General features: G+C 35.8%; 1 protein-coding gene and 1 non-coding gene across 7 annotated transcripts in view; both read left to right on the top strand.

The window, feature by feature from the left end:
- RALGAPA1 (Ral GTPase activating protein catalytic subunit alpha 1) overlaps positions 1 to 21041 on the top strand; it is a 246928-nt gene that overhangs the window by 48314 nt on the left and 177573 nt on the right. For all 6 annotated transcript variants that reach the window (XM_059373090.1, XM_059373085.1, XM_059373089.1 and 3 more), the window contains exons 8-11: positions 3864 to 4002; positions 5070 to 5278; positions 7187 to 7426; positions 14872 to 15069. In XM_059373090.1, the coding sequence (XP_059229073.1) occupies positions 3864 to 4002; positions 5070 to 5278; positions 7187 to 7426; positions 14872 to 15069 (786 nt within the window). The remainder of the gene's footprint in view (positions 1 to 3863; positions 4003 to 5069; positions 5279 to 7186; positions 7427 to 14871; positions 15070 to 21041) is intronic.
- On the top strand, positions 8552 to 8659 carry LOC132000440 (U6 spliceosomal RNA). The gene has a single exon (XR_009399311.1). It is a non-coding gene; the product is annotated as a U6 spliceosomal RNA (small nuclear RNA).

Raw genomic sequence — 21041 nt, 5'->3', positions numbered from 1 at the left:
GTATATATACACAATGGAATACTATGCAGCCATCAAAAGAAATGGCTGCATAGTATTCCATTGTGTATATATACCACATCTTCTTGATCCATTCATCTGTTGATGGACATCTAGGTTCTTTCCATAGTTTGGCTATTGTAGACATTGCTGCTATAAACATTCGGGTGCACGTGCCCCTTCGGATCACTACATTTGTATCTTTAGGGTAAATACCCAGTAGTGCAATTGCTGGGTCATAGGGCAATATACCCATTTCTTATAACTATTCCAAACACAAAAGTTCCCTATGCCTCAGAAACTAAGATTGCAAGGTTTAAATCTGATTCTCCATCTTACTGACATAAAAATAATACCTACCCTATTTTGGTGTTTGATGGTTGGATAACTAGTGCAAAGTACTAGAAGAAAAAAGTGCATGCCACAAAGTGTTCTGTGGGTAGTAGTTGTTACTATCATTATCATTACAGTTTTTCTTTTTTAAAAAACAACTTTTGTACCTTGTATAGATTTTTAAAATTTGTTTTGCTGGTTTGTTGAGGTGTAATTGACATATACTAAACTGCAATATTTGAAATATATATTTTGATGAAATTTATTACATGTGTACAGCCATGCAGCCATCACTATTATCAAGATAACGACGATATTGCTCCTAAAAGTTCTCACATGCCTTTGTAATACATCTTTTTCTACTCCTAACCACTGCCTGATTCCCAGGTGACTACTGATCTGATAACATGTCACCAGAGTTTACATTTTCCATATTTCCATATAAATGGAATCATATGGTACATACTTTTCTGGGGGGTCTGGCTTCTTTTCTCTATCATAATTTTTTTGAAAATTATCCATATTGTTATGTTTCAATAGTTGGGTTCTTTTTATTGCTGAGTAGCTTTTCATTGTATGGATATAACACGCTTTGTTATCCAGTCACCTGTTCATGGTGATATGAGTTGCTTTCATTCTGGCTATTACAAATAAAATGGCTATGAATATTGATAAACTAGTCCTCATGTGGACATAAAGTTTTTTCTCGTGCGTAAATACCTACTAGTGGAATGGCTGGGTTGTAGAGTAGGTATATATTAACTTGTTAAGGCATGGCGCAGCTGTTTTCCAAATGGTTTTTTTACATTCCACCAGCAATCTATGAAACTTAAAATTTACTTCACATCCTCACCAACAGCTGGTATGGTCAGTATGTAATTTTAGTTATTCTAAAGTGAATAATGTAGGAGCACCCGGGTGGCTCAGTTGGTTAAGCCTCTGCCTTTGGCTCAGGTCATGTTCCTGGGATAGAGCCCCATGTTGGGCTCCCTGCTTGCAGGGTACCAGCTTTTTCCTCTCTTCCCTGCTCATGTGCATGCTCTCTCTCTCTCAAATAAAATAAATAAATAAAATCTTTAAAAAGCAATGAATAATGTATAGTGGTATCTCATTGAAGCCTACTCTGGGTCTTTGCCATCTCCCTACTTAGATATCTTCCTCACCCTACTGAAATTCTCACACCCTATATTTTACTGCTCTTTCCCTCTTATTCTCCACCCCCTCACATCATGGACACTTTCCTCATCCTTCTCAGTCTTCAAGTCTCCATTGGGCTGCTGCCTTTGCTACATCCCTTTCATGGGTGCGCTGCATTTTGTGGTCAGGCTCTAATCACCTACACTTGACTGCCACTTCTTTTACTCTTTATCCCACATCGACTCCCATATGCCTGTTTTGTATGACTTTTTTTTTTTTTTTTTTGAGGTTTTTTTTTTTTTTTTTTGAGGGGGGTGGGGGGGGGGGGGGGGGGGGGGGGGGGGGGGGGGAGCAGGCTTCCCGCTAAGCAGAGAGCCTAATGCAGCACTCAATCCCAGGACCCCAAGATCACAACCTGAGCCGAAGGCAGAGGCTTAACCCACTGAGCCACCCAGACGCCCCTTGTTTTGTATGATTTTAAGGCTGAATTATTCAGGAAAGGGCAAAGGGGGAAAGGACGTTAATATCTTTGTCATTAGTAGAGCCACATCTAGGTCAACTTTGAAAATTTTCAGAGCACGTTTTATCTTCTAACATTTTTGAAATACAATACATATAATGCATTTGCATGGCATTAAACAAGTTTGTTTGTTTGTTTGTTTTTGGTTTTGGTCTCTTTCACCAACCCTCTATGCTTCCAATTGTCTAGGAAGCATACAGGATGGAGGGGTGTGTGTAGGGGAATCTAAACGTGAGGGCCTCCCCAGTCTGACAAATAAGCACAAGGGCGACTTAGGATACATTTCTTTCCTGACCCAGGAAAAAACCTTCCTTCTCTTCCTTCAATTAGCATTGAAGAGATAGGCTGAATTTTCAAAAACGGAAGTAAGAGAGGTCATATGAAGAGTATATGAAGAGAGTATATGAGAGTATATTGGAAAGTATATGAAACAGAACATTAATCTGACTCTTCAAGGGTCTCTAAAACTTCTCACACTGAAGAGGTTCTCTATTACGTCTCCTCTATTTGGATCAGAGAAATCAATACACAAGCCTCAACATGCAATATCATTCACCTAGATTTTCTTTTTCAAGTTTCCTTAGATAGCCATTTATTCAAAGCTAGTCCCTTTACATCTTGTTGACCAAAAACCACCTTTCTCAATTCCATGCGATCCATCTCTATATCCGTATTCAGCACATTCACTCTTCACCCCTCCATCTCTCTCCAGTGTCCAACACAGAGTAACAGAAGATGCAGAAGGTCGGGGAGGCTGCAGAAAAATATAGTATATTTTAATCAGAACATTTCTGAATTCTCCTGCTTGAGGATAAGCCAGGAAATGGCCTTCTTTAGGCCTCTAGCAGGTAGAAATTTCTCATGTCCTCCTATGAATCTAAAAGCACTGTATTTTTTTTTTCTATCATTAGGCAAGTGTGTTCATTACCTTCTGTTACAGATCACCTGCAATTTGTCTGTTATCTTTCCTTGAGCGCATTTTAAACTCCTTGCAGCCTCGTTCATATTCTGGTTCATCTCTGTTTTCTTCACATAGCCAAACATTGAGGTTTATACAGGGCAGCAGCCAGCTATATGTCTGTTGAACAAAGTAAGAGAGGGAGGCGAGTGGTAATACAATAGCCTGAGAAAGCTTCCTCTCATTAGTTGAGAAAGTTCCATACACAGAAACATCTTTGAAGAGTTCCTGCATTTTATGATCTATGTAGAAACATTTCTACCTCCTCATGTCAATTATCATATGCCATTTGCTATTATGATGAAATGTCTCATTATGTGACCTCTGGAACTAATTTGGCCGAGTTTGCAATTCCATATAACAGTTCACTGAAGCTTCATTACTACACGAGTATGTTTATGAAGCTATGTCACAGTCCCAGTGCTGGTACTGGCCAGTGGAGGCTGCTGAGAGCCACGGGTGAAGATGGGATGCTGTAGCCCAACTGCTGGGTACCCATCTGTGTCCTGAATCCCACTCCATCACTTACTATCTGTATTCTGTCATTTCGGTCTTGTTTTCTCATTGTAACGCAGGTGGGACTCACCCACATCGTGCAAGTATCAGCAGTTGGTTCTTTTACTTTGCTGAGTAGTATTCCATAGTGTGATGCTCCACAGTTTGTTCATCTAGTCACCTCTTCGGTTTCAACTGGAATCTACTAGACTCCTCCACAGAAGATGAACATTTAGATCTTTGTCAGCCTTCAATGGCATTATACCAGTTTTTACAATTTGCCCTTTATATATATCTAGCTGTATATCTTTAGAGTATAATAGATTACTGTATCACTTAACTAACTTTTTACAACCTTGTTTATGAAGGCTAATAATTGTTTCTGTCTCATGGAATGATTCTGATTGTATTTTTTATTTTTAGGTAAAAAGTTTAGAATGGAAGAACAAAGAAAATCAAGAGAGGGGATTTTCATTTTTGTTTTCACATTTTAAGAAATATTACTTGCCTTATATTTTCCCAAACATCTGCAAGGAGAATAGTTTATATCATCCTGTACTTGGTAGGTAGTCTGTGGAATTTTCTAAAAGATCACATGTAAAAATAAAATATAATACCTCAATGTAAAGTTGACATTTGTTACCTGTGGAAAACTGATAACATTTAATATTTTGTATTGATTGTTTAAAGATACTATGCCTTGATTCATAGAGAAAGTGGAATTGTATTAATAGGAAAGCTTCACTGAGAGTGAAGAGATTTTTTTTTTTAAATATCTTCTCTGGATCTCACTGATAGGAAAAGTTAACCCACCAGAAATCTTTGATATTATCAATTAAACTTCTGCTATTTGGTATGATCCTTAAACTATATTATAAATTTTTTTAAGGTCCTCCAAGGGTTCAATTTAGTATGTCTTATTCAGGTTCTGTATGAATAATAACATTGTCATATATTTTGATGATCTCTTGTCCAGTATTTAGTGGCTGCGCCAAAATGACTGAGCCTTGAAACTAGAGCTTTTCTGACAAATCTTGGTTTAGAAGCAGACCTCTTCCATATATAGAAATCACTGACTGTAGTCTGTATATTGAATGGCTCGGGTTTTGTGTGTGTGCGTTTTCCAGAAGGATGTTCCTATTTTAAGCTTTGCCAAGTTTAGGCAGCTAATAGGTTTAGGCCTAACCATTAAGTCTTGTAGAAAGGACTTAGAGTAGCAGATCTTTGTCATCGAGAACAGTATTTGCTTTAAAAATAGTTTTGCTATAAAAATCAAGGAAAAATTCTCATACTTTGTATTCAGAATTTGTGTCTTAGTCTTAGGTTAATTGAAGTGAGTTCTCATTAATTTTAAATGGCTCTGGAAGCTTCTCTGTACTTAGACAGGATTCACTGAGCCCTTTAGTGATATTTTGCAAAAAGACATGTTTCCATATGTCAGCAATATATGGTTCACTCTTCTAGATTGCATGCTAATATTTAGCAAATTATTTTAAAATGTCTTTTAAAATCTACTTTTAAAACAAGGGTATCATCAAAAGTGTTTTCAAAAATGTTTGAAAGTATGGATTTATCTAAACATAATTCTTTTCTTATTTTGGTTTTTGTTTTCCTTTTATATTCCTGTAGATATCCCACAGGTGAGACCAAAGCCACATTATGTTATGATAAAGAAGGATGCTGAAACCAATGAAGCAATCTACTGTACAAAAGAACCTTTCATTAAGGCTCGTGTTATTGTTATTCGTTGGCTGGTTTCTTTCTGGCTTGAGCCAAAGCCACATACAGGACCTCATATTCCTGGGATGGAAGGTGAAGTCTTGCCAAAGAATATTCAGGTAATATACCACAAAGGGAAAACTTGTTAAGTTAGGAATGGCTTAAGAGATGTGTCTATGGATTTCAGTTGCCTTAGATGTAGAACAAATTTAAAACAAATGATGGTGATATTTTCTTTGTGTAAATGTATTTTATAAATCCAAATTTTAACAATTATTATAGTAGTCTTCTTAATGAAAAAATCTTGGAAGATACAGAATTTAATTCTAGTCATGAATGAGTCTTGCCTTCTAATTTATTACTGTATTTTATATTAATTACGCAGTACTAAAAATATTCTGAATTGTACACACAAATTCTTGCAGTTGGAAATGATTAGTAATCAAATGGTTGTAGAACCTTCAGAGTTCTTTTTTGATTTCTGAACATTCATAGAATACTGATTTAATGTCTTATTTCTCAGGGCGCCTGGCTGGCTCAGTTGGTGGAGCATGCAACTCTTGATTTTGGGGTTGTGGGTTCAAACCCCATGCTGGGTGTAGAGATTACTTAAAAATAAAATCCTAAAAAAAAGTCTTGTCCCCATTTTGTTTTCCCTTTTTTCATCAAGGGCACTGGGTCTAGAAATGTGATGTAAAATTATATAGCTCTACAGTGGAGGGACTAATATTTAAACTTTTGGTATTTTTTATTAAATAGTTTCCCTCTTTTTCACACATTTTTTTATGAACATGTGTTTTTTTTCTGAAGTTATCTCTATTACACTATTTTTTGAATAATTTTTATTTTCCTTTTCTCAGACTTTCTTTAGTTTTAAAAATCTTAAACTGTGGGGCACCTGGGTGGCTCAGTGGGTTAAAGACTCTGCCTTTGGCTCAGGTCGTGATCCCAGGGGCCTGGGATTGAGCCCCACATTGGGCTCTCTGCTCAGCAGGGAGCCTGCTTCCCTTCCTCTCTCTCTGCTTGCCTCTCTGCCTACTTGTGATCTCTGTCAAATAAATAAATAAAAATCTTTAAAAAAAATCTTAAACTATGTTTTTGTTATGACTTCTTAGATCTTTTACAAATTAAGTGGGGGTGTAAAGTGTCTGTTTAGTTGATTAGTGTTCAGGAAATTAAACTTTATATTCCCCTTAATCTTTTATTTATCTTTAGCCAACTCTGGGTATGTTTTCCCTAAAACTTTGTTCCAAGGTCTCTGCAAATAATCACTAAGTGTGGAAACTCTCGTGTGGGACTATTTTTCATGATCCTAGAACTTAATGCACTAAAACCACAGTTTTTGATTGGGAAGGCATATTTGAAATAATTTACTTAAACCCTTTGTTTTATAGATGACAGAACTGAGATAAAAAATTAAGTAGCTTACTATAAATAATTTGCCTTACCATGGACTAGTGCTACTACCATCATACCATGGTAGTAATTTTCTCATCACCAACTTTAAGACTTTTACTTTACTCCTAAGGTTATTCATCTTCAGTCATGGTGAAATTCTTTTAAGTTATGAGAATATAGAGTGTTCTCTTGAGCTTTCTTTCTTCTTTTTTTTTCTTTTAAGATTTTAAGTAATGAATGTACTCAATGTGGGCTCAAACTTAAAACCCCAAGATCAAGAGTCACATTCTGTACTGACTGAGCCAGCCAAGTGCCCCATTTTTGTTTTCTTATATTTTCTTTTGAATTCCTTTCTACTTCTGTCATAATTTTTCTTCAATTCCTTTGTGTTTTTTGTAACTTGTTTGTACTGCAAACATTCTAAAGTCAAATTAGAGATGGATAGATGATTAGTGAGTATCACTATATTACTTAGATGTTGAGTTATTTGCATTGCTACTTAATTATTTAGAATGGAGTCTAAATGAAATCTATGCCCAATTTTAAACAGTGGTTTATTTGTGGAATGCTGTTAGCAAAATACCAAGTTGAATGATTCTGATATTCTCCCCCTTTTGTTTTTATTTTAGAGAGCAGCTGCTAGTTTGGTATCCCGAGAAGAAAACAAAAATGATAATGCTGATAAAGCAGATAGAGCTACAGAACCAGAACAGTCTCATTCCAATACAAGCACTCTCACAGAGCGAGAACCTAGCTCATCCAGTCTCTGCAGTATTGATGAGGAACATCTCACAGACATTGAAATAGTTCGCAGAGTTTTTTCTTCTAAAAGAAGTAATGTCAACTTTGTCACAGAGATATTTCGTCAGGTAAAGTACCTCTGAGTAATTTTAATTTGTAATATAGACTTTGGTTTTTAATGTTGAATATACTGGCTTTTAGATATTTAAAATTTTTATATTTAATTTTAAGTTTATATTTAATTTTTTAAATTTGTTACATCTTACATTTGTTACATCTACAATTTATTATTTAATTTTTAAAAATTTATTACATCTAATCCTTTAATATTTTCTATTTATATTTTTTTAGTTTATGATGATTTTAGTTTAATAACTGTCCACTTTCACCCATAGTCCTTCTTTGATTAGAACAATTTTCTTGTTACTCACTTTATGGTTTGAAACCTTTCTTCCTACCATTTCATTAGTAAATTTTTTTTTAAAGATTTTATTTATTTATTTGTCAGAGAGAGTGAGCACAGGCAGACAGAGTGGCAGGCAGAGGCAGAGGCAGAGGGAGAAGGAGGCTCCCTGCTCAGCAGAGAGCCCGATATGGGACTCGATCCTAGGACGCTGGGATCATGACCTGAGCCAAAGGCAGCCGCTTAACCAACTGAGCCACCCAGGCGTCCCTCATTAGTAAATTTTAATAAAATTATTTCATCTTTTATTTTCTATAATCAATAAAAATGATTTGTGAATAGAAGAAGCATTGTTTTCTTTGCCTTTATCCTTTCAGAGGCTATTTTGTCCTCTAAGGCATTCTGAAGTTAAAGTTGGTTAAGGAAGATATTCGGGGACTAAAATCAAGAAGTGGAGAGAAAGAAAAAGAATAAAAGCTATTTCACATAGAGATAGCTAGAAATTCCTAAATGCACATTCTCAGTTACATAGAAATTTTGTGGGAAATAAGCCTTATGAAAACTAATCATTTGCTCTTAATAGCAAAGGTACTTAACTTTTGCAGGTAAACATCATTGAGTTTTGTAGCTGAAGGGGATCATTCAAGTCTCACAGCAAGTAAGTGGTAGATCTGGGATTAAAACTCCCAGATCCTGGTTCCCATGTCAGTAATGTTTATTCTATACCACATGCCTTTACATGCCAGTAAGCTGTCTAGGCAAAGCAAATCTTCACCTTGTACACGTTTATTGATATGTAAAGCAAAGCATGAAGCAGCATTAGTTTTGTCAACCTAAGTTAAAGAAACTTATGCTTGTTTCAGCAGCACATATGCTAAAATTTGGAATGAGACAAAGAAAATTAACATGGCCCCTGCACGGGGACCACTGGCAAATTCACGAAGCGTTCTATATATATATATATATATATATGTATGTGTTTTTTTTTTTAAGTTAACATATAATGTATTATTTGCTTCAGGGATACAGGTCTGTGAATCCTCAGTCTTACACAATTCATAGCACTCACCACAGTACATACCCTCCCCAATGTCCATAACCCAGCCACCCCATCCCTTCCCTCTGTGTTCTATATTTTTGTGTTAATAAGTACAAAATGTATACAGTTATATACAAATAGACTCAGTTTTATACAACCCCAATAAAGTGAATAACACAATATAAAAAAAAGCAAATTTGCCTTAACACTTTTTCAGCTTTGGCAGTGGTTCTAGTTGCCAAGTTTAAGGTTTATGTTATAGACTATTTGACAAATGGTAAAGGAAAGATACTCGGCAAATAATGTTGGAGAACTTTACTTCTGGAGAAATTTATTTTTCCTTGTTTGTTTCTTTTGGATTTTTGTGTTAAGGACTTAGATTTTTTTTGGAATTTTGTGGGAATTACTTTGAAGCCCGGGTTGTGTTCCTCCAGAGAAGAATTGCTGTTGCTTTCCAGGCATTTGGTGGTCCTGTCAACCTTGGAATATATTATTTATTTATTTATTTATTTAAAATTTTTTTAAGTAAGCTCTGTGCCCAATATGGAACTTGAATTCACAACCCCAAGATCAAGAGTCTCTTGCTCTACCAAATGAGCCAGCCAGGTACCCAACCTTAAATTAGAATTTTCAGCTTATAGGGTACCTGGGTGGCTCAGTGGGTTGGCCTCTGCCTTCAGCTCGGGTCATGGTCTTGGGGTCCTGGGATTGAGCCCCACATCGGGCTCTCTGCTCAGTGGGAAGCCTGCTTCCCCCTTTTCCTGCCTACTTGTGATATCTCTCTGTCAAATAAATAAATAAAATCTTTAAAAAAAAAAAAAAAAAGAATTTTCAGCTTAATGATTCTTACTGCTTTGCAGTACTCAAAGTTATGTGATGACCAGCCTGAAAATATGAATTTGCAGGGAAGGCTATTCTCCCCTTACATTCCCCTATCCAAAGTCAACGGACAAGTTTCATCACTGACTGTTCTCTGGAGTTGAGTTTTTTGCCTTCCCCTTCTAGTTTGCCTTTGTTTTGAATTTAGCCTTCATTGGTGTCAGTTTTACATGTAGAACTCTGATCTGTCTCTCCCCTCTGTACAGGTGGCTGTTTGACCCAATACTCTGTAGGTTGTCCAAGGCAGCAGCCAGCAGCTTCATTGCTCATTTACTTCTCTGGATTAATACTCACATTTTGTTCTAGACTCAGAATATCCATACAAGCTGAGCCATTAATTTAAAAATTTATATTGTATTTTCTAGATATTTTATGCAGGATCATTCCAGGATATCTTTAAATATATTGCTGGGAACTGAAGTTCTTTGATATGTTTTTATTCTCATAATTATTTTTATTTATTTATTTTTTATTTTAGAGAGGGATTGGAGGTGAGGGGCAGAAGGAAATGGAGAGAAGGAATCTCAAAGCAGGCTCTATGCCCAGTGCAGAGCCTGATGAGGGGCCTGATCCCGTGACCCTGAGATGATGACCTCAGAAGTGCCTGGGTGGCTCTGTTGGTTAAGCATCTGACTCTTGATTTTTGCTCAGGTCATGATCTCAGTGTTGTGAGATTGAGACCCATGTTGGCCTGAGCACTGGGCCTGGGGCCTGCTTGAGATTTCCTTTCTTCCTCTCCCTCTGCCCATTGGCCCTGCTTGTGTTCTCTAAAATAAATAAATCAATCTTATTTTAAAAAGTGATATTTAAGGAAAACTTAAGGGAAAATAAATTTTAGGATGGTGACACTAATGAATTATTCATGTTTTGAAAAGGGATCAATTTCTAAGATTATGTTGTCATAGGAAAGCTTTTTTACCTGCTTAGTATTACTGATAAATTTTCAAAATTGAGAATTTTTGAAATAGTTTCTTCCATTATTTTGAAGGTTCATATGTTCCACAATGTAAATATAGATAAAATATATAGATAAAAAATATATATATATTTATAGATATATAGATAAAAATATAGATATATAGATAAATATAGATAAATATATATTTAATATAGATAAAAATATAGATATATATTTATATATAGATATAGATAAAATACAGATAAAAATACTCCCCATTAATTATCAGAGATATGACCTTATAATGATTTTGCCCTTAGCAGTCCCAGCTAGAGTACAAGTCTTTCTATAGGTAAATAAGTTTAATAGAAATATGTTTACTTAACATTTCTCAAATAATTGCATCCTCATAGCTTTTACAGTTTTTGTTTTCCCTATCTTAACTTTGTCCTTCAACCTTCCTTTCCTCTCTACCCTTTTCCCCTTCTTTTTTTACCTGCTCTCATCCTTAAGATCACAACTTAAATATGATTACACCAGAGAAGTCTTCCATGACTACTTTTACCCATCCACTCAAAGACAGATGCAGGTGCGCCTGGGTGGCTCAGTGGGTTAAAGCCTTTGCCTTTGGCTCAGGTCATGATCCTAGGGTCCTGGGATCGAGCCCCACATCGGGGTCTCTGTTCCATAGGGAGCCTACTTCCCTTCCTCTCTCTGCCTGCCTTTCTGTCTACTTGTAATCTCTGTTAAATAAATAAATAAATAAAATCTTCAAAAAAAAAGACAGATGCACCTGCATGCATATGCACACACACAGACACACACTAGTAAGTACTTCTTTATGATGTTTTTAAAAAAATTGTCTTCTTCTTCATCGTACCTCTTCTGAGTCTTATATATATTTATTAAAAAAAATTATTTTGAAAATTCTGATCTTTCCTGCTACCCTCCAAGAATGCTTTGCTTACTTATTTATCACCATATCCTTATTGCCTGTCATAGAGTAGGCACCTAGTAAATATTTGGTGAATGAATCAAGAAGTTCTGTAACTGTTGGGGTACCTGGGTGGCTCAGTTGGTTGAGCATCTGACTCTTGCTTCAGCTCAGGTCATGATCTCAGGGTCTTGAGATCGTGCCCTGTGTCTGGGATTCTCTCTCCCCCTCTCCTTCCACCTCTACCCCAGCACTTGCATGCACACGGCTCTCTCTCTCTCTCTCAAAAAAAAAAAAAAAGAAGAAGTAGTTCTGTAACTGTTGAGGGCCAGATACTTTATCATTGCTGCCTGAGGGCTAACATTTATTTCTAGAAGTTAAGTCTTGAGATAATTTGTTAACATAGTTGATGATGTTATTTTAAGGGCCAGTGTAATGATTCTGAGTTCTGTCTTAGATTAAGGTATTTATATTGTTATGTGTCTTTAAAATCAAGATACAATTGTAAAGTATAGATCCCCAAATCATTTGAAATGATTAAATTGTTCTCCATATCCAATAGAATAGGCATAGATGCACTCCAGGCATTAATCCCCTATTTTATAAGTAAACCCAGTGTGCTTTATGTTGTCATTACTTGGAGACTACAATGAGGAGCCCCCAAGTATTTTGATATGAAGTAAATATAATATATCAAAAGTTTACCTTTAAGTAAAACAGCATATATATATATAATTCTATATATAGATATTATGTATATAATTTTTTCACCTATAGTCATGTTGGGGCAGTGGATCACAAACTGTGGTCTTAGGCTTCTGGGACATCTCCAGGACTTTTTCAGGTCCATGAGGTCAAAACTATTTTCATGACAGTACTAAGATTTTATTTTTTTCCCCACTGTCATTTTCTCACAAGTGTATGGTGAAGTTTTCCAGGTATCTCTCAATTTAATATAGTATCACATATGGTATTAGAATAAATGAAGAAGCAAGCAGATAAGAATCCAACTGTCTTTTATTAGGCTAAGCATTAAAGATATTTGCAAAAATATAAAGCAGTGTTAATCTTATTTTAGAATACCTGTGATTCTTGTTAACATCTGGTAGAGTAGGGGTTCTGAGACCAAATTGCAAACCATTGCTTTAAGAAGACAAAAATTCCCAGGTCTGCTAAATGCTCACTGTACCTGATTAAATCTTGAAGAAGTATCCATGACAATCTGGGTTGGTTAATAATAAAGTAATTTTAAAAATATCAGAAATCAACATGTTTTGTTACTGTTTTTCACTAAGGAGAAAATCATAGCTACTAGTAAATCACATCCCACTGGTGAAGCCAGTTGTTAGAAAACTGGATCAGATTATCTTAAGCTAAATACCATTAAATATTGGATTTTTCTGTCTCTTATTTTGATTCATTCTCCATGTTGTTTTTGGTTGTGTAGTAGTTTTATGGTCATGGAATCAGAACTGGAGCTGACTTCATGTAGGTCAGTTTCTATAGACAGAAAATTTGCTGAGTTAATAGATTCAGAAATATTTTTTGAATGATAACTTGCCTTGTTTTGGGTTAATATTGATGTCTGAGTGGTGCTTCTTCATAGGAATAAAGTGCCAGTATATGGATTTGAATGCTTTGGTTTCTGTGACAGTTATTTCTCATTGTAAATGTATATATTGGCACTCTGGTTTTTACGTATCAGTTTCTTATACCATGGCTAATATCGGTCTTTCCTTAAGATCCATATTTAGTGTGTTGGCAAAACCAGACTTTGGGACTTATAAGGACAAAGGTTATACATACCCTGGACTTCAGTAAATTCATCAAGCCACTTGGGATATCATGTGACAATTTATGCATTAATAATAATATCTTTAATATCATTTATATCTTCGCTTTGGGAGATTACTAATATTTCTTAAATGATTAAACTTTGTGTTTTATATCAGTTTTAGGTTCATAGCAAAATTGACCAGAAACTGCAGAGGGTTTCCACGCCAATTTTAAAAGAGTTAATTTTTCAGTATCTGAGAATAGAATTTTTTTTGAGATTGAGATTTTTTTTTTCTTATATCCTGAACCTTTTTAAGGAAGGCTGAGTTTTAATTATAAAATAATTATTCTTAGAGCAGACACTGATGATCTAAATCATGCCATTGACTTAGGCTGCTACAATATGAGAGTGAGAATTTTGGAATGGGTTTGTTAGATGAAAGAAAGTAACAAGTAATGTAGATTGCCAGGGATTTAATAATTACCAAACTACATTAAATATCCTTTGATATCACACATTAACATTTCATCATTATCTTAGAAAGCTGATTTTCTTGGCTAGTTTCATTCAGATAAAGTCATTTGAGCCCATGATTATAAGTAACTGTATCTACTGACTGCTGTGTAGGATAACGTGCCAGGTTTTTAGGTAAATGTCTTGTGACTTTTAGAGTTGAAATTAATCAGTAGTGGTTGTAAAAGGAAAATTTAAAATCAATTTAGTTCCCTTTTTTTTCCTTTTGGTAAAGAGAAAGTCCAGTGAAAATCTTAACCCATGAACACAAACATACATGATGAAAGGAATTTAGATTGTGAGATGGAGTATTTTTACTGTTTTATTTTTGCCTGTCTGAATTGCATAAAATTTTTTTATTGTGAAAATATGGTATTTTTGTGATGAAGAGAATATTTACTTTTTTAAAAAAGTTAACGCAACTCAGAAAGTACATAAAGGGAAGAGTAATTATAAGGAATTCCTTTTAATTAAGTATTTTGCCTTATTATTTACTTATTATATATTATTTATTACATATAAAATGAAATAAAGCTGAAATATTTCTTATGTGCTGATACTTGCCTTTTTATGTAATTTATATTACTTCTTGGAATCAGATTTAATTTAATCATCAAAATTTATTTTAGTAGTAGTAAAAAAATTAAGTTACAAATATATGATTTATTATGAAAAGTGCTATTTACATTGAACTTTCTAGGAGCATAGTTATTTCATGAAGCAAGGAATATTCTCATTCTGAGCTAGATAGTACAAGTTAAACAAATCTTTGCTTTTGCACTTGAAATCCATGTCTATCTACCAAAAGCATTTCTGATTTTTTTTTCTAAGATTTTATTTTTAAGTAATTTCTATATTCATTGTGGGTCTTGAATTCATGACCCTGGGATCAAGAGTTGCATGCTTTACTGACTGAACCAGCCAGGCACCCCTACTGAAAGTATTTATATGTCAGCGTATTTACAAATCATTTGGAAACAAAAGGCTTTTTCTGACAATGGGTTGGTTGACTTTGTATCTTTAAAAGTCAATTATATCATACTTTATAACAACATAAAAATATATGTATTAGTGTTTTGTGGCAACGTAAAATGTATCATTCTGTGTGTTATCTTTTCTTTTTCCACTAGGCATTTTTATTACCGATTTGTGAAGCAGCAGCTATGAGAAAAGTGGTAAAAGTATATCAAGAATGGATCCAGCAAGAAGAAAAACCTTTGTTTATGCAAGAGCCTGAAGAAATTGTGATCTCTTCTTCTGACTTACCTTGTATTGACAATGTCACAGACCATGTTATTTCAATGGAAGAAGGAGAAAAGAGAGAAGAGGTAAATTGATAAGACTTAATATATATTTTACTATAAGTTTAATAGATTAGATTCTCACAAAAGTGTAATAACATGTTGACATACATATACTTAATAAATGGGAAGTTAAAGATACTTTTCAGTGTATTTTGCAACTTAAGTAATATACCAGTTACCACAGTACCCTTTCCTAAAGCTCTTTGGTGTCACAACTTTAAAGAATTAATGTTGAGATAGTATGCTGATTCTTTAATTCATTGTGTAGATCAAAATTAGATGCCATTTTAAAAGGTGTAATATTTGAGACTGATAGGAGGATGGCAGATTATGGGCAGGTCCTGAGCTCACCTCTCCCACAGATACACCAAGACTGCAACTACTAAAAAAGAACTCTCACTGAGAAAGACTTGAAGACTAAGAGACCAGCTCTTGCACAGCTAAAGATAAAAAGAAAAAGCCACAGGGAGTCTGGCTGGTTTAGTTGGTAGAGCGACTCTTAATCTCGGGTTTGTGAATTTAGGTCCCATGTCGGGCATAATGGTTACTTAAAAAAAAAAAAAGAAGAAGGGGAGCGGAAGCACCTCGAGAAGGGTAAAGTGTGGCAGAGGTACGGTCAGATTGGGAACCAAATCCCTAGTCTGGCAACCCACATCATAGGCCCAGAGATCCTACCTGAGAACCAAGGGATTTAAGCACCATGTTGTACACCCCAACTCTGGAGATCTGCACAGGAAAAATGAGAACCGCACAATGTCTGGCTTTGAAAACCAGCAGAGCTTAACTTCAGGAGCTTTGAAAATCGTTGGGCTTACCCCTGGGACAACCAGAAGGCTATAGGAAACTGAGACAGTGCTCCAAGTTGTCCCGTCCACAATCTCACATACTCTCAGATCCAACACAGCAGTTTCCAGAGCACCTGGAAACAGCAGTTTCCAGAGCACCTGAGATGTACATAAAGGATATTTTTTGACTGATTTTAGGGCTTACATTGAAGGGACAGGGATCTGTAAGAACTTTCTTTCAGAAATAGAAACACTAATGGGCACTATTTTCTTACGCTCATTTAGCCCAGCTAGTAGTTTAATGCTTAATGGCTCCAGTTCTGACATTCTCCACCTACCTTGCTAGCACCAGTCATCCCACCCTGGCATTCTCCTGCAGAATCAGCCCACCCCTCTGATGGACCTTCTCGTAAACTGCTCCCACTTTGCCATATCCCCTGGGCAGCCTTGGCTGGGACTGGTGTCCCTCCAAAGTGACTCATGCCCTGGGGGACTGGTCGTGTTCACTAGCACACCCACAGCATTGTGGGTGGGCCTTTAAGCCAGCCGCACCAGGGTCCACCTCCTCCTACCAGGGCACTCATAGTCCTGGCTGGGCATTGCAACCAGTTGGCCTTGGGGGGCAGCCCTGCCTATCAGAATACGAAGCAGTTAGAGCTCATTCAACAACTGAAGGGTGTTTACTGCACAGACACAGGACATACCTGGAGCACCTAGTTTGGGTAACTGGGGGAGGAGGGGATTGTGCTTCTGGACCCTACAGGGCATCTTCCACATAAGGCTATTACCTTTGAGACCAGGAGATGTAGCTGACTACTATCTAATACATGGAAACAAATGCAGAAAGTCAGACAAAATGAGGAGACAGGAATATGTTCCAAATGAAAGAACAAGAAAAAAAAATTTCAGGAAAATAACTAAATGGAAAGGAATCTACCTGATAGAGTTAAAAGTGATAGTCATAAAGATGCTCACTGAACTTAGGAGTAGAGTGGATAAACTCAGAACTTCAACCAAAAAATAGAAAATTAAAAAAAAAAATCAGATCTGAAAAATACAATAACTCAAAAATGTACCAGAGGGAATCAACTACCAGGGGAGAGGGTGCAGAAGAATGGATCAGTGATCTGGAAGACAGAATACTGGAAATCATCCAAGCTGAGCAGCAAAAGGAAAAAGAATTTTATATAAGATAGGGTGAGAGACCTCTAGGGCAACATCAAAAGTATTAAATTTGCATTATAAGGGTCCCAGAAGAAGAGAGTTAGAAAGGGGCAGAGAACTTATTTGAAGGAATAACAGCTAAGAACTTTTCTAAACTGGAGAAAGAAACAGAATCATCCAGGTTTAGGAAGCAGAGATAAACTCAAATAAGATGAATCCAAAGATGTCCACATCAAGACACATAATAATTAAAATGTCAGGAGTTAGAGAGAATTTTAAAAGCAGCAAGAGAAAAGCAACTTACATGTGAGGGAACGCCTATAAGACTCTCAACTGAATTCTGGCAGAAACTTGCAGGCCAGAGGGAATGGCTTGGTGTATTTAATGTGCTCAAAGGAAAAAAATCCTACAATCAAGAATACCCAGCAAGGTTATAATTCAGAACTGGGGAAATAGAGTTGCTCAAACAAAAGTTAGAGGCTTCATCACCACTGCATCAGCCTTATAGGAAATGTTAAAGTGACTTTTTTATGCAGAAAAGAAAAAGCCATAACTAGAAGTAAAAAATTTATGAAATAAAACATTTCACTAGTGTTGGAAGATAGGGGAGGGACAGTAGAGTACTCCCCAAGCTGAGAAGACACTTTGAGACTGGAAATCAAAGAAGGCAACTCCTTATGGTTTACAGAGTTTTATTCAGGGTTGTTTACCGATGAGGTGATGAAAGACATGATGATCCAGATGCTGTACAGCTATCCTCCACAAAGTCTAGGCCTTAGTCCAGAGATTTTATAGAGCAAGAGATATGCAGAAGGGCATTATAATGTGATCAAAGAGTTTGCATGCACTTAATTGACAGCTAACCTTTTAATTAGATCTTGTGGTGCCATCTGTGCATCAGGAAAGATAAAGACTGCATCATCTCTAACAGATTTATGGGTGGTCAGAGCAAGCTTCCTCCACCCCAGACTTGGCAGACATTTCTAAAATAGCCCCAAGAGAGGTCATCAAGCAAATACGAACAAGGTGGAGAGCCATCAGTGGAGTCAGGATTGTCAGCACTCCTACAACTGGTAAAAGCAAACATACAAAAAAGGAAGTATGTCAGTCACTTTAAAAGCTAACATGAAGGTTAAAAGAAAAAAGTGGTAAAATCAACTATATTTATAATAACTACGTAAGGGATACACAAAATAAAAACATGTAAAATATGTGTCAGATACATAATACGTGGTGAGGGGGAGGTAAAAATGTACAATCAACTATATTTACAATAACTAGGTAAGGGATACACAAAATAAAAACATGTAAAATATGTGTCAGATACATAATACGTGGTAAGGGGGAAGTAAAAATGTAGTACAATTAGAATGTATTTGAGCTTAAGTGACCTAACTTAAAATAGATGACTAACACATAGGGTGTTATATACATGGACCTATAGTAGCCATAAACAAAAAAACTGCAATAGGTAAACAAAAAATAAAGGAATCCAAGTACAAAACTGAAGATTGTCATCAAATTACAAGAAAAGACAGCAAGAAAGAATAAAGGAACAGAGAAGAATTACAAAAACAGCAAGAAAACAATGAAATTGGCAGTAGTAATGCCTATCAATAATTAATGTACATGGACTAAATTTTCAATCAAAAGTCATCAAAATTGATTTTAAAAATTTCAAAAATAATTGAATAGATTAAAAAAAATAAACCAAGACCTATCTGTATGCTGCCTACAAGACACATACAGACAAAAAGTGATGGGATAGAAAAGATTATCTATGCAAATGGAATTGATCAATAAAGTTGTATCAGACGCAATAGATGTTGAAACAAAGACTGTAAAAAAGACAGAGAAGGGCATAACATAATGATGGAGGGAGCAGTCTAGCAAAGGAATATAATATTTGTAAATATATATGCATCTAACATGGGAGTATCTAAATATATAAAGCAGATATTAAAGGGAGAAATTGACAGTTATACAGTAATAGTAGGGAACTTTAACACCCCACTTACATCAATGGATAGATTGTCCAGATAGAAAATTAATAAAGAAATAGTGACTTTGAGGCATTAGATCAGATGGACTGAAGTAAATATGTACAGAACATTCCATCTAAAAACAGCAAAATAGGGGCGCCTGGGTGGCTCAGTGGGTTAAGCCGCTGCCTTTGGCTCAGGTCATGATCTCAGGGTCCTGGGATCGAATCCCGCATTGGGCTCTCTGCTCAGCAGGGAGCCTGCTTCCTCCCCTCTCTCTCTGCCTGCCTCTCTGCCTACTTGTGATCTCTCTCTGTCAAATAAATAAATAAAATCTTTTAAAAAAAAAACAAAAACAAAAAAACAGCAAAATACACTTTTTTTTTTAATGTACATGGAACATTCTACAAGATAGGTCACATATTATGCCACAAAACAAGTCTCAGTAAATTTAAGAAGATTGAAATCATATCAAGCATCTTTTCTAAGCACAATATTAGAAAACTAGAAATAAATTAGAAGGAAAAAACAAAGACACAGAGAGTAAGCAACATGCTACCCAATAAGCAATGGGTCAATGAAGGAAAAAAAAATACCTTGAGGAAAAAAAGAAATACCTTGGGATAAGTAAAAAGACAATATTCCAAAATCTTTGGAACATAGCAAAAACAGTTCTAAGATAGAAGTTTATGTAAATATAGGCATACCCGAATAATCAAGGAAGATCTCAAATATACAATCTAACCTTATGCCTAAAAGAACTAGAAAAAGAATAACAAAGCCCAAAGTTAGTAGAAGAAAGTCATAAAGATCAGAGGAAAAATAAATGAAACAGACTAAAAGTACGCTAGAAAAGATAGATGAAACTAAGAGCTGGTTCTTTGAAAAGATGGACAAAATTGATAGAACGTTAGCCAGATGCATCGAGAAAAAGAGAGAGGACCCAAATAAATAAGAAATGAAGAATGAGAAGTAGCAGCTGGTTCAATAGGAATACAAAGGCTTATTTATAAGACACTATTACAAAAAATTACACACCAACAAATGGGACAGCCTAGAAAAAGTATAAATTCGTAGGAACACAGTGTTTCAAAACTGAATCAGGAAGACAGAGAAAATCTGAACATTGCTGGTAATGAAATTGATTTTGATAATCAAGAAACTCCTAACAAGCAAGAGTCCAGGACTAAATGGATTCACAGTCATATTCTATCAGGCATTGATATCAGCCACAGCAGCTTCTTTCAAGATATGTCTCCAAAGGCAAAGGAAACAAAAGTGAAAATGAACTTTTGGTACTTCATCAAGATCAAAAGCTTCTGCACAGCAAAGGAAATAGTCAACAAAAAAAAAGAGGCAACCCACAGAATGGGAGAAGATATTTGCAAATGACAGTACAGACAAAAGGCTGATATCCAGGATCTAAAAAGAACTTCTCAAACTCAACACACACAAAACAGATAATTATGTCAAAAAATGGGCAGAAGACATGAACAGACACTTCTCCAATGAAGACATAAAAATGGCTATCAGACACATGAAAACATGCTCATCATCACTAGCCATCAGGGAGATTCAGATTAAAACCACATTGAGATACCACCTTACACCGGTTAGAATGGCAGAAATTAACAAGACAGGAAACAACGTGTATTGGAGAGGATGTGAGAAGGGGGAACCCTCTTACACTGTTGGTGGGAATACAAGTTGGCGCAGCCACTTTGGAGAACAATGTGGCAATTCCTCAAGAAATTAAAAATAGAGCTTCCCTGTGACCCTGCAATAGCATTACTGGGTATTTACCCCAAAGATACAGATGTACTGAAAAGAAGGGACATCTGTACTCCAGTGTTCATAGCAGCAATGGCCACGGTCGTCAAACTGTGGAAAGAACCAAGATGCCCTTCAGCGGATGAATGGATAAGGAAGATTTGGTCCAAATACACTATGGAATATTATACCTCCATCAGGAAGGATGAATACCCAACTTTTGTATCAACATGGACAGGACTTGGGGAGATTATGCTGAGTGAAATAAGTCAAGCAGAGAGAGTCAGTAATCATA

Source organism: Mustela nigripes, chromosome 13 (genome assembly GCF_022355385.1).
Source record: "Mustela nigripes isolate SB6536 chromosome 13, MUSNIG.SB6536, whole genome shotgun sequence".
NCBI lineage: Eukaryota > Metazoa > Chordata > Mammalia > Carnivora > Mustelidae > Mustela > Mustela nigripes.
This window is presented reverse-complemented; position numbering and strand designations above follow the sequence as displayed.